At 38.5% G+C, this 26566-nt stretch overlaps 1 protein-coding gene across 1 annotated transcript in view; it reads right to left on the reverse strand.

The window, feature by feature from the left end:
- tex10 (testis expressed 10) overlaps positions 1-26566 on the reverse strand; it is a 45216-nt gene that overhangs the window by 15560 nt on the left and 3090 nt on the right. The window contains exons 4-10 of the mRNA XM_046877616.1: positions 20257-20466; positions 18129-18375; positions 16200-16312; positions 15745-16004; positions 14968-15106; positions 12970-13139; positions 11078-11255 (exon numbers count right to left, since the gene is read on the reverse strand). Coding sequence (XP_046733572.1) covers positions 11078-11255; positions 12970-13139; positions 14968-15106; positions 15745-16004; positions 16200-16312; positions 18129-18375; positions 20257-20466 — 1317 coding nt within the window. The remainder of the gene's footprint in view (positions 1-11077; positions 11256-12969; positions 13140-14967; positions 15107-15744; positions 16005-16199; positions 16313-18128; positions 18376-20256; positions 20467-26566) is intronic.

The raw sequence follows: 26566 nt of genomic DNA on the forward strand, positions 1-26566 counted from the left end.
TGGGATGTTCAAAATGCATGTGGAATCTTATAGTCAGGTGTTTGCAAAAATTTGTCTGTATAATTTATATATAAAAAGCTTTAACAAATCCTTACAACTCTTTCCCCCGAGGACTAAAATCTCAATGTCGTGCTCAATGACTCTTAATTCACCGTCATTTTATTTATTTTGACGTAATCATCGCGGTTTCGAAAGAGACCTTTGAACAAATCTTGCTGTGACGCCGGCAGGATCCATAAACACCGAGCGTGTCTAACAGCCGGATCATCCGCTGGAAACAGTTGACATGTTTAAATATTCACCATATATATCACCATGGCATCTGTGTAGTGACTCTGGTGTGTGTGTATGAAGCTGCTGCGGTCAGATTTCTATAGTGTGGGTGCTTATGGATCTTTAAGAGAGAGCATGTATATACACATCATATATAGTCAGATATCATATACAACAGATCAGTTAGCACATGAGAGCCTGTAATTAAATCAACCAGCCATAAGTATGATGTAGGACATCCCTAATGTACCCCAGGTGTACTTTCTTTTAAAATTAAATGTTAGGACGCATAAAATAAGTTTATAGGTTGCACACTTTGCATCAAGAAACAAACATTGGCACTGAAAGTAAGAAAGGAAAAAAAAAAAGGGTCTACGTTGTTTGAGCGTTTGAACATGTTGTACGAGGGCTAAAATATGCTGGAGGTCTCACCTGATGTTTAGTGTCTCATGTAATGTTAAAAAACGAGTTTTGGAGAAAGTTTGAAAGAAATGGAATGTAACGTAATAACACGGTTACTGGATTTGAACACAAACTGCATGTGCTGCACCACAATTTGTGAAAGCTGAAGGTTTCAAAGCCACTGGATTTTTTTTTCTTTTCATATTGCCAATTAAAGCCCACTTGGAACTATAGAATAAATAAAGTATTGAAACATATGTATATTTTGAAAACCCACAAATTTCTATTATGTGTTCTAAATTAAAACTCTGAAGCAGTTTCATTTCAGTGTTCTAACATGCACAAAAAAATGAAAAAAAAATTTTGGTCCACAAATTTTGATTTGATACTTCAGTTATTATACTTTCAAAAATTTCGCAAACACAGTAAATCTGCTCAGTTTGCACAATCTACAGCTGCAAGTTGAGTTTCTGGACTATCCAGGGACAGGTAAAGGCAATCATATCCTGGAATTAGATACTGTGACCTGAATAGAGATCACTTCATTGCATTCCAGGCTCAATTGCATTTGCCTTTTTCCAGAGTAGCCCAGATCAGAATTTGGGAGCACTTGAAAACCCGAAAGGAAAATTATTTGAATCTAAAACTCTATTTTACCTTTACCCGTCCCTGGATAGCCCAGAAACTCAACTTGCGCTGTAGATTGTGAAAACAGAGCAGCCTCACTGTCTTTGCAAAAAATTTCGAAAGTATCAAATCTAAATTTGTGGACCAAAATTTTATTTATTTATTTTTATGTGCATGTTGGAACACTGAAATAAAACTGCTTCAGTGTTTTAATTCAAAACACACAATAGAAATTTGTGGGTTTTCAAAATATACATATGCTTTAATATATTAATTCTATGTTTCCAAGTTGGTTTTAAATGACAATATGGAAAAAAAAATTCAGTGGCTTTGAAACCTACAGCTTCCACAAATTGTGGTGCAGCACATGCAGTTTGTGTTCAAATCCAGTAACCGTGGTATTAACTCCAAAACTCATTTTCAACATTGCATTAGACATTCAACATCAGGTGAGACCTCCAGCATATTTCAGCCCTCGTACAACATATTCAAACACTCCAAAAACAACGTAGACCTTTTTTATTTTTCCTTTCTTACTTTCAATGTCGATGTTACATAACATTGCATTTGTTTCAAACGTTTTCCAAAACTCGTTTTCAACATTACATTAGACATTCAACATCAGGTGAATGTCTAACGTAAATGAAATGTCTAGTGTAAATGTAAAAATGTAAAGATCTAAACTCAAGAAGGTTAATAAAAAAAAAAAAAAAAAACATAAATGCATGCTTTCTGATACATTTCTCCATATTCTGTTCAATTAAAAAATAAAACTTTTAGTTAAAATCGATTGAAGATTACAAAATAACTTTTACTTTAAGAAAAAATACAAAGGATGACATTAAATTCGAATAATTATGTCAAATCTGTTTGCTTTCATAGTATAGGCAAGACATCACACCTCAGTGTTCCCAGGTAAGTGCCACTGCAATGCTGACCAGTATAAAGCAGTTTAATGATGCTCTTTAATAAACGATTGGATGTTCTTATTTTAAATGATGAACACATCATCATTATTATTATTATTCGTTTTTATAAAAAGGTGCCATACTTTAGATTTTTTTTTAATTAAATAATAAAAAAAAAGAAAGAAACAAGGCAAACGCTATAAACAGTGCAACACTGCCCCCTAGTGTCTATAGAAATGGCACCCAAAAGCAATTACCTCTAGTGCTGTTATTCTTGTCTATGCTTTACCTTCATCCTAGTGAGCAAACAGCCCTGAGGAACTGGAGTGCATAACACACACACACACACACACACACACACACACACACACACACACAGACACACAGACACACACAGACACACACAGACACACAGACACACAGACACACAATATCACACACTCTGTGTGTTCGCAGACAGAGCTCCCATTAGAATTGTAAGAAAAAACACAAATAAAAGAGTGGCTTTAGGCTAGTGTCTAAAAATCACAATGGAGCCACAGCATGTATCTCTCTCTCTTTCTTTTTCTCTACCCCCCCCTCTCCCTCTCTCTCTCACACAAATGTCCTGATGCTCACAGCATGTGGGTGACTTTAGAATACCCTGTCAATCATTTAGGTTCCACAATTCAACATTCAACAACAACAACAAAAAAAAAAAAAAAGAATTTAAAATTGCAGCCGTTCCCCAGAGAGCGCGGAAACTTCAAGGACACGTACGCACGAAAGTGTGTGTTTTACAACCAGACCTTTGTCCAAGTATATCGACGCTCTCTAATAATAAAATCTACCCTAACAGTGAATGTGTTGTACCTGTATTCTGGATGACCTCCGTTTTAGCCAAAACAATGACTGGCGGCTCTTTTCCTGAACAAATTAGACATTAAGAGGAAAATCAAACTACCTTTAATCGTGCTCTGGCTGCTTCAATTGAATGATTCAATTACGATCAGTAAACTTCTCGGCTGCTGTCTCCGCTTAGCTGCAACGAACAGCCTAAACTCAGGCTTTCACACCTGTCGATTGGTACACGATGTATTCTACCTACCAAATTGAATACTATATACAATGAATTCTTTTATCTAATTGGTCAAAAGGTTTCAAAGCATTTACTACAGCAGCTCAAGCTGTAATTCTAGCTATAACTCAAATCACAAGTTTATTTGAATGTGCGTGTCCTCATATGTTGTTTCTATAGCAACTTATACAAGATGCCCCACAGAAACAAATAACACGATTTTGGAAAAAAATGCCATTTCTCAGGTTGTAGCTGTCTGTAAATGGACTTTGGTAGATTTCACATTTAGGGAAGGATTCTCTAATGTCACTGTGCAACCATGTAAAGTTTACAAGACCAAAATTCTACCAAATTGATGTACAGATGTTTTACGCAGTCTGGTATCACACTGACATGACAAGATGCATTATTTCCTCTTAATAACTTCAAAACACCAAAAATAAAATAAAATAGATGTTCGGGGATTGAATGACTTTACAGTTGCTTTAACAAATTGTTTTAGAGATGGTATAAGAAATGTAAGGAAACAATATATTTTCAAAACTGTAATGTGTCATTTCTCAGTCAATTACAGCAAAAACAATAAAATAAAATAACCTGGTAGTTTTGGCAGAATGCTGTCGTATAAGGAGACTGCTATAGGAAACTAGTCCACTTCAGAGTAATGAACACTAACTTATCTACAGAATGCCACATGCCCTGTTGTGTTTTGATACTTTATATAATACTTTTATAGTAAAATAACTAGATAAAGGGAAGGTAGAGATACATTTTCTGTTCTACTGTATCTATTTCCTACATAAATTTGCAATATTACCCGCAATTACGTGCAATACCACCTTGAAATATTACCTGAAATGCGTACTTTTTTTTCTTCCCCTATTTGTATTTATACATTGTACTGTGTATATACTGTTATAATAGTATGTGTATATTCTTTTTTATATATTTGCATTTATTTTTATTTCTTTGTTTTTGCTGCTGTAACATAGAAATTTCCCCACTGTGGAACGAATAAAGGTTTATCTTATCTTAAATTTCCTACATAAGGGCTTACAGCAAAAACGACTTAAATAAACTCAAATAAATGCTTCTCAAAAAAAGATTAATAAAAAAATAACACAACCTAGACACCCCATAAACCCTTTAAAGCAACCCCATAACGTGGCTTATTCAATTCATTCGGTAGGTCAACACATGTACTGTACTTTTTTGTTTTTTTACAGTATTTACTATAAATGTTTATATTTAAGCTGATTCTAATGTAAAGAAAGAACAATATACTTGATTGGTGGCAGCGGCATACTCGATAGACTGGAGGTGGAAGTTACAAATGCGGATACAGTCATCCGACAACCTTTTCACACTTTTCATGCTGTTTTATCAGAGCCATCTTTCCTTTTAACGATATAGCATGATGCTTAGTAGCATCAGCGCTAGCAGTAGGAAGTCAGGAATGACTTCACAGCCATGAAGAAACATATTTAAGTAAAAAATAAAAAAAAACATTATCACAAACTCGATCACTGTGAATAACACTTACGCAAACACAAGTCTAAATAAACTATGAATCGGAATGCTGGAGCTATGCTACCAAATCTGAGGTAAAAAAAAAATTCTGCAGATATTTTTACAGTTGTTAATGATTTTATACATTATTTTATATATTTTAACATATAATTTGTGTGATTTTGCCCCTTTTATTGTTTTGGGTAATATGTATATTTGTATAATTTATTTTATTTTTTTAAATATATTTTTTGCTGACTGACAAAGTTGCAAGAACTGATGTCAGTCAAACTTAATTTTTCTCTTTAATTATAAAAAAAAATTCCCCGAAAGTCAAAAATAAGTGAAGTGAAGGATCACTAACTTTTTAAAGTTTTTTTTTTACCCAACTTTTTTTTTTTTTTTGCTCATCATCAAGTTCAATTGTGAAAATTAAAATGACAATTTTCATGGTATCATGTGACCCAGACCGCTTGATTCAAGTGACAATCGTCCACCAAACCAGAATTCGGTTAATAAAACTCTCTAAATTGATCATAAATGCAAAGTCATGACAGAACAAAAAATGTCTGGTCCCATGTCTGGGCACACACTAGGAACTCTAATAAACATGCAGACAAAATGCTAAATGTTTCTCTACAAGTTTTACTAATGCATATGCTGAAGAAGAAAAAGCCACAGCAAATATCAATTAAAAATACAAAAAAGATCGTTGAAAATGCATTTGCTGAATAAATACTGTAGTAAGTGCTGCTGAAAAAGTAAAAATGAATGAGGCTCAACTATTAGCCAATGCAAATCGTCTTTGTCAGTGTATGAAGCAAAAGCAAAATGTGCCTATTAACTGAAGGAAAATAAAACTTATGTAATGGGAAGGTTTATTTATTTATTATTTAACTAAAAGCTAAAAAGAGAAACTTTTACCACAAAGTTGGAGGCTTACTATTGTACAGACAGTTTTCAGATGCAGTAGCAGTACATTTTCCCTTTGCTTAAACTAGACCTAAACCTGTTTCCAGCAAGACAATGACCCTGTGCACATAGACAGCTTCATGAAGATATGGTTTACATGGATTAGAATGGAAGATCTTGAGTGGCCTCAAATAAAAATCTCCACAACCACACTCCAAAATCTAGTGGAACATCATCCCAGAAGAGTGAAAATTATTCTAACAGTGACTAAATTGGATCTAAATGTAGAATGAGATGCTTAAAAATTTTTTTTTTTTAAATTATCACATACAGATTTAATGGTCAGGTGTCCATATAGTGAACATATTGGAAATATATATTTTTAGTTACAAATTTAAAGCTATTTATGATCAACATTCTCTAAGACTCCTGGGTTGGCTGGGCCATGTCTCGATATTTTCAAGAGACGATGGAATCATCAGAACGCATCTCGATTGTAAGTCATGGATTACCTGTGAATAAACTTTAAATAACGTGAAATGGCAGAACGCAAACTCCTTGGAAGGAAATTGAGCTAGCTGTGCACTGATAAAGTTAAAAAAACAATTAAAATGTTTTAAAATATTAAGCAAGAGCTAGAAGTTAACACAGAATATCCCCATGGCATGTTTGTGAGGTTCGAGTTTGTGTTTGACGGTTCACCTGCTAAATCAACCAGCAGAGTTTCATAACTGGTAATTACGTTGTTTTATTCTTTACTGCTCTTGAGTGCTGAATAGGCTGCTGTGGCTTGATGATACTGTTGATACTGTGTTAGTTAAAATACCGCACACTGCGAAAATCTTTTGAGAGAACGTTTTCAGGTTTGGGGTTTAAATGGAACAGTATCGATTGCAAACCTCTAATGTAGAAAAGCGTTAACCAGTGGGACGTCCTCAAAATAAATGGATAAAACAATGGATGAGAAGTGCAGCATGAGGACTGGATATTTAAACTACAAATACTTTTTTGAAATACTGTTTCGACTAGAGGGTTTCTCCTGGAGTGTGTGAGTGTGTGTGTGTTTTTTACCTGAAGTGTACGGTGCGGATGAGTGTGGCAGCAAGACTTGCAGAAACCCTGCCTGTGTTACACACTTGACTGAGGCAGGCCAGAACATCAGCAGGAAACGCTGGCAGGTAGAACAGGATCTGAACCAATCGCTGTTGCTGTTCCATCGGCAACAACACAACACAGCCCTCCTGAGGATCTACACACAAAAACACTCACCATGTTGAAGTGTGTATAGCAGAAAAGAGAAAGAGCTCCCCCACCTGATGAAATACTCAAACTGTTTCTCTAGTATGTGAAAGTGTGTGTGTGTGTGTGTGTGTGTGTGTGTGTGTGTGTGTGTGTGTGTGCGAGCATGTGTAAAATTGGGAGAGAGTGTGTTCTTCCCCTGTAAGTGATCACAGATAGACAGACATTATTAGCTGCTGACGCACTCTGCTGATGTCACAGGAGCCACCATACACAATGGCAGCGCTGTGTTCTGGAAACATGAAACTACAGAGGACTTATCTCTCTCACTCACACACACACACACACACACACACACACACACACACACCTCACTTGCACTCTCACAAACAGTTTCATAGAGCTATACAGACTGTCGAGTGTGGCTTTGATTATTTACCATTTATAATATAGTTTTTTGTTCTGCACATGTCCCATGCATTTGCGAGATGTAAAATTCCATAACCTTTCACCAAAATGCCATAACACTACCCTTCCACGTCACACACTAGGTGTAACGGTACACGTATTCGTACCGAACCGTTTCAGTACATTACTTTCTGTACGGAGCACACACATACCGAATGCAATAACCTTGAGTTCCACATTAACATTAAGTGGCAGCCCGTGAGTTTGTTTGGTCTCTGCCTGGCTCTTTGAGCGCAGCGACTGTGCTACTCGATCCGTACGGGAAACGCGATTTGTACTGCGCGTGTGCGAAAACTCAGATTTTGTTCTGCATTTGTTAAAATATGCTGAAATTACTTAAACAATCTTTAGAAAATTTTATATTATAAGCAACACAAACACACACTTATATACACCTCTGTATTACCCAAATGGTGTCTAATAAATGGAAACTATTACTTTAATATTTCCATGTATTTAATTTTATTGAATCAATTTAAATTGTCTATTTAAATCATTTACTCCATTTAATCAATAAAATAATATAAGACATCATAATAATAATAAGTGTATTGCATTAATTGTATTTATTTTATTTTTATATATTTTATTTAAACCAAGCAGGCATTGTATTTAAATAAACAGTTTTTTTTTTTTTTTTTACTGTTCACAAATGTTAACAATAATAAAAGATGTTTTAAAAAAGTGACAAGCAATTTTATATTTTGCATCTCTTTCCAATAACTGTGCTAAAATTGAACCGGACCGTGACTTAAAAACCAAGGTACGTACCGAACCGTGAATTTTGTGTACCGTTACACCCCTGGCTTTACACTTGACATTATCACACTCCTGAAGTGCAGTCATTAATCCATATCCCCTACCCAAATAAAACCGGCTGCTTTACTAGGAAAACTGGTATAACTGTTCATCCATGCACAATGTATCAGTAGGGCAACACACAAAATTATAAAGATAACACTCGTGATTCCTGTTCTTGGGTGGAAGATGTGATCGGGAGTTTTTTGTAGCTGTGTTAACTGATTTACTGCATCATGTCAGCTCCAATCCATCTGGCTATTCTTATCTGATTCTCTTTCTTCACCATTCTGTATAAACCCTATAGCCCATGGTGTGTGAGAATCTCTCTGAAGCTCTGGACCTGTATCGGCATGGTGCAATAGATAACTGCATAAATGAACAGGGGAACAGAAATTCAACTGAGGTACCTATCATTTTATTGTCAATACCCCATTTATGTGTAAATGAGGATGTGTGCTCACCATAAAGGCTGCCTGCATGTGTCTGCAAGCTGTGCACAACCTAGACACCCCATAAACCCTTTAAAGCAACCCCATAACGTGGCTTATTCAATTCATTCGGTAGGTCAACACATGTACTGTACTTTTTTGTTTTTTTACAGTATTTACTATAAATGTTTATATTTAAGCTGATTCTAATGTAGAGAAAGAACAATATACTTGATTGGTGGCAGCGGCATACTCGATAGACTGGAGGTGGAAGTTACAAATGCGGATACAGTCATCCGACAACCTTTTCACACTTTTCATGCTGTTTTATCAGAGCCATCTTTCCTTTTAACGATATAGCATGATGCTTAGTAGCATCAGCGCTAGCAGTAGGAAGTCAGGAATGACTTCACAGCCATGAAGAAACATATTTAAGTAAAAAATAAAAAAAAACATTATCACAAACTCGATCACTGTGAATAACACTTACGCAAACACAAGTCTAAATAAACTATGAATCGGAATGCTGGAGCTATGCTACCAAATCTGAGGTAAAAAAAAAATTCTGCAGATATTTTTACAGTTGTTAATGATTTTATACATTATTTTATATATTTTAACATATAATTTGTGTGATTTTGCCCCTTTTATTGTTTTGGGTAATATGTATATTTGTATAATTTATTTTATTTTTTTAAATATATTTTTTGCTGACTGACAAAGTTGCAAGAACTGATGTCAGTCAAACTTAATTTTTCTCTTTAATTATAAAAAAAAATTCCCCGAAAGTCAAAAATAAGTGAAGTGAAGGATCACTAACTTTTTTTAAAGTTTTTTTTTTTTTTTACCCAACTTTTTTTTTTTTTTTGCTCATCATCAAGTTCAATTGTGAAAATTAAAATGACAATTTTCATGGTATCATGTGACCCAGACCGCTTGATTCAAGTGACAATCGTCCACCAAACCAGAATTCGGTTAATAAAACTCTCTAAATTGATCATAAATGCAAAGTCATGACAGAACAAAAAATGTCTGGTCCCATGTCTGGGCACACACTAGGAACTCTAATAAACATGCAGACAAAATGCTAAATGTTTCTCTACAAGTTTTACTAATGCATATGCTGAAGAAGAAAAAAAAGCCACAGCAAATATCAATTAAAAATACAAAAAAGATCGTTGAAAATGCATTTGCTGAATAAATACTGTAGTAAGTGCTGCTGAAAAAGTAAAAATGAATGAGGCTCAACTATTAGCCAATGCAAATCGTCTTTGTCAGTGTATGAAGCAAAAGCAAAATGTGCCTATTAACTGAAGGAAAATAAAACTTATGTAATGGGAAGGTTTATTTATTTATTATTTAACTAAAAGCTAAAAAGAGAAACTTTTACCACAAAGTTGGAGGCTTACTATTGTACAGACAGTTTTCAGATGCAGTAGCAGTACATTTTCCCTTTGCTTAAACTAGACCTAAACCTGTTTCCAGCAAGACAATGACCCTGTGCACATAGACAGCTTCATGAAGATATGGTTTACATGGATTAGAATGGAAGATCTTGAGTGGCCTCAAATAAAAATCTCCACAACCACACTCCAAAATCTAGTGGAACATCATCCCAGAAGAGTGAAAATTATTCTAACAGTGACTAAATTGGATCTAAATGTAGAATGAGATGCTTAAAAATTTTTTTTTTTTAAATTATCACATACAGATTTAATGGTCAGGTGTCCATATAGTGAACATATTGGAAATATATATTTTTAGTTACAAATTTAAAGCTATTTATGATCAACATTCTCTAAGACTCCTGGGTTGGCTGGGCCATGTCTCGATATTTTCAAGAGACGATGGAATCATCAGAACGCATCTCGATTGTAAGTCATGGATTACCTGTGAATAAACTTTAAATAACGTGAAATGGCAGAACGCAAACTCCTTGGAAGGAAATTGAGCTAGCTGTGCACTGATAAAGTTAAAAAAACAATTAAAATGTTTTAAAATATTAAGCAAGAGCTAGAAGTTAACACAGAATATCCCCATGGCATGTTTGTGAGGTTCGAGTTTGTGTTTGACGGTTCACCTGCTAAATCAACCAGCAGAGTTTCATAACTGGTAATTACGTTGTTTTATTCTTTACTGCTCTTGAGTGCTGAATAGGCTGCTGTGGCTTGATGATACTGTTGATACTGTGTTAGTTAAAATACCGCACACTGCGAAAATCTTTTGAGAGAACGTTTTCAGGTTTGGGGTTTAAATGGAACAGTATCGATTGGGCGCAAACCTCTAATGTAGAAAAGCGTTAACCAGTGGGACGTCCTCAAAATAAATGGATAAAACAATGGATGAGAAGTGCAGCATGAGGACTGGATATTTAAACTACAAATACTTTTTTGAAATACTGTTTCGACTAGAGGGTTTCTCCTGGAGTGTGTGAGTGTGTGTGTGTTTTTTACCTGAAGTGTACGGTGCGGATGAGTGTGGCAGCAAGACTTGCAGAAACCCTGCCTGTGTTACACACTTGACTGAGGCAGGCCAGAACATCAGCAGGAAACGCTGGCAGGTAGAACAGGATCTGAACCAATCGCTGTTGCTGTTCCATCGGCAACAACACAACACAGCCCTCCTGAGGATCTACACACAAAACACTCACCATGTTGAAGTGTGTATAGCAGAAAAGAGAAAGAGCTCCCCCACCTGATGAAATACTCAAACTGTTTCTCTAGTATGTGAAAGTGTGTGTGTGTGTGTGTGTGTGTGTGTGTGTGTGTGTGTGCGAGCATGTGTAAAATTGGGAGAGAGTGTGTTCTTCCCCTGTAAGTGATCACAGATAGACAGACATTATTAGCTGCTGACGCACTCTGCTGATGTCACAGGAGCCACCATACACAATGGCAGCGCTGTGTTCTGGAAACATGAAACTACAGAGGACTTATCTCTCTCACTCACACACACACACACACACACACACACACACACACACACCTCACTTGCACTCTCACAAACAGTTTCATAGAGCTATACAGACTGTCGAGTGTGGCTTTGATTATTTACCATTTATAATATAGTTTTTTGTTCTGCACATGTCCCATGCATTTGCGAGATGTAAAATTCCATAACCTTTCACCAAAATGCCATAACACTACCCCTTCCACGTCACACACTAGGGGTGTAACGGTACACGTATTCGTACCGAACCGTTTCAGTACATTACTTTCTGTACGGAGCACACACATACCGAATGCAATAACCTTGAGTTCCCACATTAACATTAAGTGGCAGCCCGTGAGTTTGTTTGGTCTCTGCCTGGCTCTTTGAGCGCAGCGACTGTGCTACTCGATCCGTACGGGAAACGCGATTTGTACTGCGCGTGTGCGAAAACTCAGATTTTGTTCTGCATTTGTTAAAATATGCTGAAATTACTTAAACAATCTTTAGAAAATTTTATATTATAAGCAACACAAACACACACTTATATACACCTCTGTATTACCCAAATGGTGTCTAATAAATGGAAACTATTACTTTAATATTTCCATGTATTTAATTTTATTGAATCAATTTAAATTGTCTATTTAAATCATTTACTCCATTTAATCAATAAAATAATATAAGACATCATAATAATAATAAGTGTATTGCATTAATTGTATTTATTTTATTTTTATATATTTTATTTAAACCAAGCAGGCATTGTATTTAAATAAACAGTTTTTTTTTTTTTTTTTACTGTTCACAAATGTTAACAATAATAAAAGATGTTTTAAAAAAGTGACAAGCAATTTTATATTTTGCATCTCTTTCCAATAACTGTGCTAAAATTGAACCGGACCGTGACTTAAAACCAAGGTACGTGCCGAACCGTGAATTTTGTGTACCGTTACACCCCTGGCTTTACACTTGACATTATCACACTCCTGAAGTGCAGTCATTAATCCATATCCCCTACCCAAATAAAACCGGCTGCTTTACTAGGAAAACTGGTATAACTGTTCATCCATGCACAATGTATCAGTAGGGCAACACACAAAATTATAAAGATAACACTCGTGATTCCTGTTCTTGGGTGGAAGATGTGATCGGGAGTTTTTTGTAGCTGTGTTAACTGATTTACTGCATCATGTCAGCTCCAATCCATCTGGCTATTCTTATCTGATTCTCTTTCTTCACCATTCTGTATAAACCCTATAGCCCATGGTGTGTGAGAATCTCTCTGAAGCTCTGGACCTGTATCGGCATGGTGCAATAGATAACTGCATAAATGAACAGGGGAACAGAAATTCAACTGAGGTACCTATCATTTTATTGTCAATACCCCATTTATGTGTAAATGAGGATGTGTGCTCACCATAAAGGCTGCCTGCATGTGTCTGCAAGCTGTGCAGCAGGTCTTTGTTGCCCCATGCTGCAGCTGACTGCACCGTCTGCAAAACATGCGCGGACAGCTGAGGATTACGGCCACCCAACTGCGCCAGCTGCAGCGGCAAAGACACCAACCAACGTGTCAAAATCCTGCTCCTGAGACAGAAAGAGAGAAGGACAGAATAACTAAGTATAAAAAATAATAATATTAAAAATAAAATGCTAGTCTTCTCAGTAAGCTTTTCAATCATTAGAATTGCAATGATCAGTTTTATACTCAAAGTCTCCATCAGTGAACAGTTATAACCTCAATAATTATGAATCTATAATGAATGGCTATCAGGTGTCAGTCAGATGAGGTCAGGTTCCCTTTTTAATCAAGTTTCCCTGAAGGTTCCCTCCTCTTGCCATCTCAGGAAGTTTTCCTTGCAACCACTTGGGGGAGACGCACTTGGGGGAGACGCACTGGGGGGAGACGCACTGGGGGGAGACGCACTGGGGAGACGCACTGGGGAGACGACTGGGGAGACGCACTGGGGAGACGCACTGGGGAGACGACTGGGGAGACGCACTGGGGAGACGCACTGGGGAGACGCACTGGGGAGACGCACTGGGGGGAGACGCACTTGTAAACTAAATGTATATTCTTAGTCTATATCTGTAAAGCTGTACTGTGACTATGATCATAATGCATACAAATAAAATTTAACTAACCTGAATTTTCCATAGATAAGGCAAAACCTTGCTTTAGAACACAATACTTTTTTTTTGTTGCATACTTTATACACAATTAATTGCTGATAAACATGCATACGACTGCATGTCTAAAAGCCGTAATCATTCTACAAATTGCATTTCTATCTTCAAGGCTTTTTAAGCTACAATGGACGACCTTCCTTGGATGACGGATATCACATGTACAGTTCAATCTTGGAATGGATCATGATATAAATAATGTCCTTTTACTGTAGTTGAACCTGTGCGTTACTGATTTTTCCCTGATGTGAAGAAATTAGATTTTTCCCTGATTTCTTCTGAGGTAAAAAAAATAAATAAATATACAGGGGGGGAAAAAAGCATCTTCAGCATGCCAGGTTTAAAGCAGTATAGTGGAAGGTGAAGAAATTGTATCAGCTGTGGTCAGGAACTGCTTGTTGGCGGTGTGAGTTGATTGCAAAGATTTAGCTGGATGAATTATTTTTAGATGATTCCAAAATAACGCATGATAAACAATTGAGAGCATTTTTGATATAATTGAAACCTTTTTCCAATCCATTGTCTAATGTGTCCAACATTTTAAACGTTGATGCTCAAAAGAGCAAAACAAAGCTCATCCAATCACATTTAAATGACCAGAACCACTAAAATGATTTGGAAAGTGTTGAATTGACACTAATTCTAATTCTTAGGCCCAATTCGTTGTTGTTTTTTTTTGGTTGTTTTTTGGGTCCTTAAACTAAAACAAAAAACAAAAGTGAAGCATCAGTGCATTTTTGGCTAAAATGTTTTTGTGCATCCCTAGTAAATTACAACTAAATACAGGCCAAATATAAATGTTCAATTTCAAAATCTTGTTGTCCGAGCTGTTAGAATGCCACCTACTGGAATTCAAATGAAATTTCAATTCTGGATCCAGAAACTTGAGATAGGAGTTTTATTACATGAAGCAGTTATCATTTAAAGAAAATGCATATTCTGGGAATTCGGAAATGTGAATGTAAAGGAGTACATACAAACTGACCTCTATCTACCACATTCATTTAGGAAAACATTAACCCCATTGATAAGGCATAGAGCATAAACATACAGTGTACAGTAGTGTACAGTTTCATCAAAACCAACAAAAAAACATTTTCCTTTTTTTTTGTGTTATTTTTTAATACTTCTAACATTTCTATTTGAGTTTGTAAGCTGTTCAACATACATGTAAGTGTGTGTGTGTGTGTGTGTGTGTGTGTGTGTGTGTGTGTGTGTGTGTGTATACCTGGCTATATGAGGCTGGTTCTGATGCTCCTGTATGTAGAGTTGACTAAAGAAACGCAGCAACAGGGTCCGCACAGACAGTACCAAGTTCTTCTGCTGATACTGAACATACACTGCTTGTAGGAGCTCCTCCGTCACAGCTGAAGACACACAAACATACTCACTTTGATCCAATACTGCATACATTATATGGACAAAGGTTTTGGGACACCTGATTTGGAGACACACAATTGTGTATGATGTTTTTGAAAGCAAAATTAGATTTTCCTTCAAATTTGAACTAGGAGACCCAAACCTGTTGCAACATGACAATGCCCCCTGTGGACAAAGGCAGTTTCATGATGATATAGTCTGAATGAGTTTTAGTGGACAATTTCAAGCGGCCTATTGAACGTCTTTGGGATGAATGTGAACGCTGACTGCACCCCAGGCCTCCTCACCTCAACAGTACCTGACTTACACCCTTGTGGCTGAATGAGCACAGATCTCCACAGCCACAATCCAAAAATCTAGTGGAACCTCTTGTTAAAGAGTAGAGGTCATTAAAACAGCAAATGGGAACTAAAAGTGATATGGGATGTTCTAAAAAAGCACATATGAATCATTCCATCAGGTGTCCAAAAAATACATATTTAAAAAGAACATATACCCAAGATATTACATAAACCACGTTTTATTACAGTTTACAATACTATAAAAAAGTTGTCTTTTTAAATATACATGTATATCCCATTATTTGGTGTTAACATGACAGTCAATGATCAACAGAAAAACTCACCACGGCTTCTCTGTGTAACAGTCATCCTCCAAACCACCTCCAACAGGGCAGCCAGGTATTTCGAGCTCAGCTTCCCACCACTTGACAGCGTGTCTGTGACAAAGGCTCGGATTGGCCCGAGCCAGTCAGCGTCCTGGCCAGCGATGTGGTCCCGCCCCCTCAGGCTGAGAGACACCATTACTTGACACAGCATGACATTCAGAGCCAGTGGTTCTACGGTTCCTGCAGCATTTACGCCACCAATCGCCTGCTGTCTGTTCCTGTGAGAAGAAAGATTTTGCTTCTGTTAGACTGGATCGCATACACGGGCAGGTTTATAATAAATATGCGAATAAGCAACTGGGAGAGGGAAGTGTACGGGCAGACTACCACTAGCAAACAAGGTATAACCCAGTAACTTTTTACAACCATGGGGAGCAGATAAGCGTCACATTATGCGTGAAAACAATACAAACCTCTTCCCATCCATTTTCTTTTTATGTCTAGCAACCTCTAGCTGTCCGTAGGGGAAATTCCTCATGAAGTGCTGCTTGAAATCATTCAGGTATGAATTTCGGAACCAGGAATCCTGAACATAACACAAGACACCAACATTTGGTTCGATATTCAACACAAATATATAACAAAATAAACTGATTTTACTAATTAGGGTACACATACAATGAGTCAGTGAAATCAGCCTTTATTATGCAGGTGAATTGCATAGGCTTATGCTTTGAGATCTGCTGAATATACCGCATATAAAAAATAAAAATAGTGCCTTACACCAATTGTGTGTTTTAGGAGTATAACACAATGCCACTACCTGAGATGCCTAAACTATGGAAGCCATTAGACGTCACTAAATTGAATTACACTGTATTAAGCATTGAAAAATTGTAATGTTTCTAAATGTACTATAAGATTGACTGAACTAGAACTTTGAACATGAAACTGCATTAGTTAAACAGATTATAGAGTCATGTTTTCTATTTTTAGAATATATTATGAAATCATAAAATGAGAGGAATCATGGCAGCATTGATTTTTTATTTAATGTTGGGTATAATGTAACATTAACTTTTGACCCACGGCCCTCAATCGTCTTTGGTTTTTGGCCCTTCATTTTGGCCTCGGACTTATAAACCCAAAATGGATGTAAAAGCATTTTTTTAAGATTATTAATCACTATGACAATATTGGTATTTCTACTGCTGTTTTGCCTTCAGTGATTTTTTTTTAAACATGTTGTTATTCTGGCTGTGACAGTTCCTCAACCTCAGCTACATCATGATCAGCTAACTCTCATGCAGTTATTCTATTATTAGTGTTTTGAACCTGCATGCAATATTGTCCAACTCATTCAGTTCAGATTTACCAAAACAAAATAGTTCTTAAATCCATCTGCAGTTACTAAGTATGACAAAAAAAGCATTGTGTACAGCCATGATGTCGACATGTACGTGAAAATAAAAATGTCACAATTATTACCTGGCTGCTTACACGGACTATATGAATAATGGTTTGTGAACATCTGAACAGAAGATTTCTATGTGTTTTGAACATCCCAATAAACTTTTCTTAATTCATTTTTTCAAGGAAGATGTTCCTCAAGATTCTAGAGTGGGCTCGTGAAGATGTGTGCTCAGTGATCCACGATTGCATAACTAAAGTATGTAGGTGAGGTGAGGAGGCCTGGGGTGCAGTCGGTGCTCCAAATTATCCCAAAGGTGTTTAACAGGCTTAAGGTCAGCTCTATAGGAAGCCACTCAAGACCTTTCACTCAAGGTCTCTCAACGAGCTGGCTTTGTGCTCAGTCATGCTAAAACAGGTTTGGGTCTCCTAATCCTAATATAAAGTGAGAATTTAATTTCATTTTTCTATATCCAAAAAGACATCCTATACAATTGTGTGCTTCCAACCTGGTAACAGTTTGCATAAGGACCAAATATGGCTGGAAACTCAGGTGTCCGAATATTTTGTACATAGTGTACATGCCTGTCCTTCACTCGTTTATGTGGAATGCTTTTCTGTATTTGCCCTTTTGTATAAAATTCTTTTTATTCTTGTTTTTGAATATTATTTCCATGCTCATAAATGTGATCTGCACATACACACTTGTATAAAAACCCTCTGTATTCAGATAAGTTTGGAATATCGAGTGTTTGGGATGTTGATGTGCATGCAGTAAACCATCTCTTTGACTCTACCCTGGCTCGTGGCCTCCTGATACTTCAGTCATTTAAATTCAGGGGAAAAAAACGGTTCATTTTAAATCCAGGAAATCAATTTCCAGGTACTATAATTGTGTAACGCATCTCGAAGTGGCTTATCCCTTACTTAATGTGTTCATATTCAACTGCATCCACGTACTAATCTGACTGTGCGTGTGCATGGGTACACACCAGCATGTCCTGTTGCTCTTTCTGAGGAGCAAGACGTCTCAGGAGCTGCAGTATTGTAAGGATCTGGAACATGAGTGCCATGGCTTCCTCTGAGAGCAGGTGCCTGCTGTCTGTTTGAGCTCGTCCTCCGCCCACAGCCTCCACCCACACCTCCAGGAGGAGCGGCACCAGGGTACCAGCGAAACCCTGCACTGTCTCTGCTGAACACAGGTCCTCGCTTGCTCCAGTTCCAGGCTCTAGATCCAGTCTATAAGGCATAACGAGTCAAACACAGATGCATATCAAACACTGAAATACCAGTGAATTCACAATATTTAATATTGGTTGACAGAATAGAAGTGTGAATCAGTAATGGTTATAAATGTATTACATATAGAGGAACATATTGGGATGACGCAACACTGTAAACAAACCCGCAAAGGTTTCAATTGCATATTCCAGGTTGTAATACAGAACCGTAATATTAGACATTTTATATATTAAGAAAATCTAATAGATCACTCAAATCCAGAAGCATATTTTCAATGTAACATTTACTGAGAAACAGACTATTGAACATTCCTGAAAACAAAAATATATTAAACACTTATCTAATGGTGGTAGAACATCTTTTTTTCCTTAAAAAGACATCCTTTATATTTTTGATCAAAGATTTGGTCAGGACAAATACTTGGCACTAGAAACATACAACTAGGGCTGAAACGATTCCATGAAACCGAGCCTCCGATCCCTGGAGAACACTCTGTCTAACAATAACCTGGAGGAGACGGAACAAGACAGATTAAGCAGTGGTGTCCTCCTTCATACACCAACAGCTTCAAACTTCAGGAACGACAACATGGTTACCGGGGGATGCACCAGAAATGTTGGATGTTTACGAGAAATAAAATCGGAATTGCAAGGAAAATAAAGTGGGAATTTTGATTAACTTAAGTCGGAATTGTGCAAAAAAAAAAAAAAAAAAAAAAAAGTTATGTGGCGGAAATAGGCTTCCATACGACACAGAAGATGCTGCAGAATGAAAGAATGGAGGAATAGTGAGAAAACAGTGAGTCGCGAGAAGAAGATTCCAAAGAAAACGACAACGTTTCCAAAGTTTGGGATCATTTCAAACGACAACAGAAAAAACACCAGAAAAAGACAACAGAAAAAAACATTTTTTGACTTTTTTTTTTTTTTTTTAGTTTTTTATGCCCACAATGGCTGAGGGAGGAAGAGAAATCAATTTGGTCTCAGACATTCTTAAAAATCCATTTTGAAGAACAGCTAGACATCGTGAGGAGAACGGCCAACCCTGAAGCTAGCTAGCTTGTCTCAGCTGGGGAAAGAGTTTGGTCTCCACTTCCAGACCAGGGTACCACTGACTTACAGCCTCTGAGGAGCTATGCAAATTATGAGTCTGCATCTCTGGTGAGTAGGTTGTATTTTATAAAAGATTTTATGTTTTTGTCATGTTATTAGACAAATATAGATTCTGAACTGCTCCAGATGATGTAGATGCACAGTTGCGGTTGTAGTGTAGAGGTTTGAAGCTTGCTTTAGTAAAAATTCTATTCAGCCTCCATATGCGAAATGACTCTCACTCTGTGTTTGTGTATAGTATTGATGGTTTCTATAATTGTGACGTGATAGTGGTGGTATTAAGAGGTGGATCATGTCGGGTAAATTCCACTGAAGACCAAGGTACCAAATGCACGGCCCACCACTGACTATTACTATATTAATATTTTTACTAGGGCTGTAACAACTAATCGGGAAAAAAATAATATTGGATAATGAAATTCATTGTCAGCAAAAGTAACGACTGCATGAAAAAGGGTACGTCCCAAGTCATCCAAGGCATGGGAGCGTTTTATGACACACAACAAATGATTGTTTATGACTTGCAAATCAGTACCTGACATTACTCACATCCTTGTAGCTAAATGAGCACAAATCTCGAATAAATCAAGTGGAACATCTCACCAGAAGACTTTTCTTACAGAAAAGGGAAATTAAGTATGGAATGGGATGTTCAAAAAACACATTTGAATCTTCTAGTCAGGTGTGCACAAACATCTGTCCATACAGTGTGCATTAAATATGGTATATAACATTTCACCTGCAATTCCATAAACATCCAGCATACCTCAGACGATACGTTGAACACGGTGTGGGCTTTGCTCCGGAGTTCTCAAACACTTGAATGCTCTCTTTGCTGAATATCTGCTCCTCCCAGCTGACTTCTACAGGCGTGACCATTCCTTTCTCTCCGCTCCACATCCCAAAGCCACTACCACAAACTACACCGTCCTCTGTAGGCCTCTCCTCCACCACTGCTTGAAGAAACCGACCCAACCTAAACACAAGACAAAACAAGCACATGCTTAACAAAGTGCAAACATTTGATAATTTATCAAAATTATGGTGTGTGACGTCGTAATGCAGCGTGTGCCTTTAAATAGAGCATTAAACACAATTGTATGTAAAATTGTAAAATTAAAATATTAAAGATTAAATGGTGTGATGAATGACTGAGTATTACAGCATTTACTGAACAGTTCCGAATTTCTCAAAAAATGATTTTTATCCGTTTATTGTTACAGGGAGCATCCAAAAAGAAATTAAGGTCCTGTTCTTTTTATGGACCCTATAAAAAACTTGTGATTTAATTTACAGCTGGCACTACTGTTAAAAAATAAATAAATCAACACCCACGGATCCACAATAAAACATTTACATTGCTGTGCTGTGTATATTTTGGAGTAGTCAGTGTGCAGTTTGTATAGCAGTATAGATTTACTGTCCTCTAAAAATAACTCAACATACAGCCATTATTGTCAAAATGGCGAGAACCCTAAGTGATGACAGCTGTGCTCTGAGTACAATTCTCTTAAACTGACCACTGGATGTTCAACATGGCACCTCATGGTAAAGACTCTCTAAAGATATGAGAATTAGAATTGTTGCTCTTCACAAAGATGCCGAGGATATAAGAAGATCAGTAACACCCTGATACTGAGTTACAGTACAGTGGACAGGGACATACAGAGGTTTTCCAAGACAGGTTCCGCTTTCTAACAGACCTCGCAAGGGTCCATCAAAGAAGTCCTCGTGCTGGGTGTCAGGTGCAGAAGCTGCTTCAAAAAAACAGACGCATGAGCGCTGCAGCATTGCTTTAGAGGTTGCAGAAGTGGATGCTCTGCTTGTCAGTGCTCAGACCGTACACACTGCAACAAGTCGGTTTGCATTGCCGTCGTCCCAGAACGAAGCCTCTTCTGAAGCTGGCTCACAGGAAAAGCATGCAAACAGTTTGCTATAGACCAACCTGTCCAAGAGCATAAATTACTGGAACCATGTCCTGTGGTCTAATGAGACTAAGATAAACTTGTTTGTCCAGCATGTGTGGCGACTCATTTGTAAGGAGACCCAAGAAAATAGTGTGTTGCCTAGAGTCAAACATGGTATTGGTAGCATCATTAAAATATTAAAGATTAAATGGTGTGATGAATAACCCAGCCATTAGGGAGGCACAAGCCAGTGCATTCTTAGTGCGGTCCCAAGCCGGGTAAATGGGGAGGGTTGCGTTAGGAAGGGCATCCAGCGTAAAACACGTGCCAAATCAAATATGCGGATCACAAATGAGAATTTCATACCGGATCGGTCGAGGCCCGGGTTAACAACGACCGCCACAGGTATCGTTAGCCGACAGGGTACCGGTGGAAATTGGGCTACTGTTGGCGAAGGAGGAGAAGGAGAGGAGGAAGGCGTCTACAGAGGCGGCAGGGAAAGGAGCAGTGTAGGAGAGTGGAGGTTCGGGTTGGTACTTTAAATGTTGGTACTATGACTGGCAAAGGGAGAGAGGTAGCTGATATGATGGAGAGGAGAAAGGTAGATATGTTGTGTGTTCAGGAGACCAAGTGGAAAGGGAGTAAGGCCAGGAACATTGGAGGTGGGTTTAAACTGTTTTATCATGGTGTGGATGGAAAGAGAAATGGTGTAGGGGTGATTCTGAAGGAAGAGTACAGTAAGAGTGTAGTGGAGGTGAAGAGAGTTTCTGATAGGGTGATGATCGTGAAGGTGGAAGTTGAAGGATGATGATAAATGTCATCAGTGCCTATGCTCCACAAGTTGGCTGTGAGATGGAGGAGAAGGAAAGATTCTGGAGTGAATTAGATGAAGTGGTAGATGGTGTACCTAGGAAAGAACGGTTAGTGATTGGGGCGGACTTTAATGGGCATGTGGGTGAAGGGAACAGAGGTGATGAGGAGGTGATGGGTAGGTATGGTTTTAAGGAGAGGAATGTGGAAGGGCAGATGGTGGTAGATTTTGCTAAAAGGATGGAAATGGCAGTGGTGAACACTTATTTTAAAAGAAGGAGGATCATAGGGTGGCGTATAAGAGTGGAGGAAGGTGCACACAGGTGGACTATGTGCTATGCAGGAGATGCAACCTGAAGGAGATTGGCGACTGTAAGGTGTTGGCAGGGGACAGTGTAGCTAGACAGCATAGGATGGTGGTCTGTGGGATGGTTTTGGAGGCGAGGATGAAGAGGAGGAGAGTGAGGACTGAAAGAAGAATAAGATGGTGGAAACTGAAGGAGGAAGAGTGTAGTGTGAGGTTCAGGGAAGAGGTCAGAGAGAGGCTCAGTGGTGTTAAGGAGGTGTTGGATGATTGGGCAACTACTGCAGGAGTGATGAGGAGGCAGCTAGAAAAGTACTTGGTGTGACATCTGGAAATAGAAAGGAAGACAAGGAGACGTGGTGGTGGAATGAGGAAGTGCAGGAGAGCATAAGGAGAAAGAGGTTGGCAAAACAGAAGTGGGATAGACAGAGTGATGAGAAAAGTAGGCAGGAGTACAAGGAGATGCGGCAGCAGGTTAAGAGGATGTGGCGAAAGCCAAGGAAAAGGCATATGAGGAGCTGTATGAGAGGTTGGACACTAAGGAAGGAGAAAAGGATTTGTACCGATTGGCCAGGCAGAGGGACCGAGCTGGAAAGGATGTACTGCAAGTTAGAGCAGTAAAGGATGGAGAGGAAATGTGTTGACTAGTGAGGAGAGTGTGTTGAGAAGGTGGAGGGAGTATTTTGAGCAGCTGATGAATGAGGAAAATCAGAGAGAGAGAAGGTTGGATGATGTGGAGATGGTGAAGCAGGATGTAGATAAGATTAGTAAGGAGGAAGTGAGAGCAGCGATTAAGAGGATGAAGAGTGGAAAGTCGGTTGGACCAGATGACATACCGGTGGAAGCGTGGAGATGTTTAGGAGAGATGGCAGTGGGGTTTTGACCAGATTGTTTAACAGGATTTTGGAAGGTGAGAAGATGCCTGAGGAATGGAGAAAGAGTGTGCTGGTACCGATCTTTAAGCATAAAGGAGATGTGCAGACCTGCAGTAACTACAGGGGTATTAAGTTGATCAGTCACACCATGAAGTTATGGGAAAGAGTAGTGGAAGCCAGGCTGAGAGAAGAGGTGACCATCTGTGAGCAACAGTATGGTTTCATGCCGAGGAAGAGCACCACAGATGCCATATTTGCTTTGAGAATGTTGATGGAGAAGTATAGAGAAGGACAGAAGGAATTGCATTGTGTATTTGTGGATTTAGAGAAGGCGTCGACAGGGTGCCAAGAGAGGAGTTGTGGTACTGTATGAGGAAGTCAGGTGTGTCGGAGAAGTATGTAAGGGTGGTGCAGGACATGTATGAGGACAGTGTGACGGCAGTGAAGTGTGCAGTAGGTACAACAGACTGGTTTAGAGTGAAGGTTGGACTGCATCAAGGATCGGCCCTGAGCCCTTTCCTGTTTGCAGTGGTGATGGACAGGTTGACGGACGAGGTCAGACAGGAGTCTCCCTGGACTATGATGTTTGCGGATGATATTGTGATTTGTTGTGAGAGTAGGGAGCAGGTTGAGAAGAGCCTGGAGAGGTGGAGATATGCACTGGAGAGAAGGGGAATGAAACTCAGTAGGAGTAAGACAGAGTACATGTGTGTGAATGAGAGGGAGGGCAGTGGAGTGGTGCGGTTGCAGGAGAAGAGCTTCAGAAGGTGGAGGAATTCAGGTACCTGGGTTCAACAGTGCAAAGTAATGGAGAGTGTGTTAGAGAAGTGAAGAAAAGAGTGCAGGCAGGGTGGAGTGGGTGGAGAAGAGTGACAGGAGTGATTTGTGATAGTAGGGTATCTGCAAAATTGAAAGGGAAAGTTTATAGGACTGTGGTGAGACCTGCGATGTTGTATGGGTTAGAGACAGTGGCATTGAGTAAAAGACAGGAGGTGGAGCTGGAGGTAGCAGAGCTAAAGATGTTGAGGTTTTCGTTGGGAGTGACGAGGATGGATAAGATTAGAAATGAGTTTATTAGAGGACAGCGCATGTAGGATGTTTTGGTGACAAGGTGAGGAGGCGAGATTGAGATGGTTTGGACATGTGCAGAGGAGGGACATAAATTATATTGGTAGAAGAATGCTGAGGATGGAGCCACCAGGTAGGAGGAAAGAGGAAGGCCAAAAGGAGGTTCATGGATGTGGTGAGGAAGACATGCAGGTAGTTGGTGTAAAGAGGCAGATGTAGAGGACAGGGTGGTGTGGAGACGGATGATCCGCTGTGGCGACCCCTAATGGGAGCAGCCGAAAGAAGAAGAAGAAGAAATGGTGTGATGAATGACTGAGTATTACAGCATTTACTGAACAGTTCCGAATTTCTCAAAAATGATTTTTATCCGTTTATTGTTACAGGAGCATCCAAAAGAAATTAAGGTCCTGTTCTTTTTATGGACCCTATAAAAAACTTGTGATTTAATTTACAGCTGGCACTACTGTTAAAAAATAAATAAATCAACACCCACGGATCCACAATAAAACATTTACATTGCTGTGCTGTGTATATTTTGGAGTAGTCAGTGTGCAGTTTGTATAGCAGTATAGATTTACTGTCCTCTAAAAATAACTCAACATACAGCCATTATTGTCAAAATGGCGAGAACCCTAAGTGATGACAGCTGTGCTCTGAGTACAATTCTCTTAAACTGACCACTGGATGTTCAACATGGCACCTCATGGTAAAGACTCTCTAAAGATATGAGAATTAGAATTGTTGCTCTTCACAAAGATGCCGAGGATATAAGAAGATCAGTAACACCCTGATACTGAGTTACAGTACAGTGGACAGGGACATACAGAGGTTTTCCAAGACAGGTTCCGCTTAACAGACCTCGCAAGGGTCCATCAAAGAAGTCCTCGTGCTGGGTGTCAGGTGCAGAAGCTGCTTCAAAAAAACAGACGCATGAGCGCTGCAGCATTGCTTTAGAGGTTGCAGAAGTGGATGCTCTGCTTGTCAGTGCTCAGACCGTACACACTGCAACAAGTCGGTTTGCATTGCCGTCGTCCCAGAACGAAGCCTCTTCTGAAGCTGGCTCACAGGAAAAGCATGCAAACAGTTTGCTATAGACCAACCTGTCCAAGAGCATAAATTACTGGAACCATGTCCTGTGGTCTAATGAGACTAAGATAAACTTGTTTGTCCAGCATGTGTGGCGACTCATTTGTAAGGAGACCCAAGAAAATAGTGTGTTGCCTAGAGTCAAACATGGTATTGGTAGCATCATGGTCTGGGGCTGCATGAGTGCTGCTGGTACTGGGGAGCAGCAATTCAATGAAGGAAACATGGATTCCATTATGTATTGTGACATTCTGAAGCAGAACATGATGCCCTCCCTTTAGAAACTACTCCGAATGGCAGTTTGCCAACATAATAACGACTCCAAACACACCAAATGAGGAAGCTGATGGTGAGGGTGATGGAGTGGCCAAGAATGTCTCCAGTTGTATTATAACTGGCTAGTGCTTACTCTAATCAACATGGGCAAGGACAAATATGTATGCGTTATGCAAATGTATGTTTATTATAAGTGAAACCAAACTCAACATAGAGCATGAAAACAAAATATACTTGTACATGTTTTAAAGTAATTATGGTGTTTTAAATTACTTAAATCATCAGGACACCAAATAAAACTTTTGCTATGTTTCCACACGGACGGTCTTAATTGCCGGATGTGTGCATCATGGCTGTTTTTTGGTCTGGGGAATAGGGATACAAGTCTCTGGTCCATTACCACAGTAGATGGCGGTAATGTTCTACTTAAGAATGCGAACCGCAAATGAAGAAGAAGAAAGGACGTCGTGAATAAATGTGTGTTGTGTTAAAGGTTTTAATTTTGCCAATTTTATTATTATATTTTTGCATTTAATTTTAAAATGAATTTGCATTAACGTGTTATTAACTCCATCATCCTAATATAATGTGGTTCTTCACCAGACTGTTGTATAGGACGGCTTTGGATGTGTAATTACAACATTTTGCGTTCACTTGAACTTGAAAACCCAAACCTGTTGCAGCATGGCACAAACCAAGCTCCATGAAGAGTTGATAAAGGCTGGAGTGGAAGATCTTGATTGGCCTACT

This window comes from Silurus meridionalis, chromosome 21, assembly GCF_014805685.1.
Source record: "Silurus meridionalis isolate SWU-2019-XX chromosome 21, ASM1480568v1, whole genome shotgun sequence".
Classification (NCBI taxonomy): Eukaryota; Metazoa; Chordata; class Actinopteri; order Siluriformes; family Siluridae; genus Silurus; species Silurus meridionalis.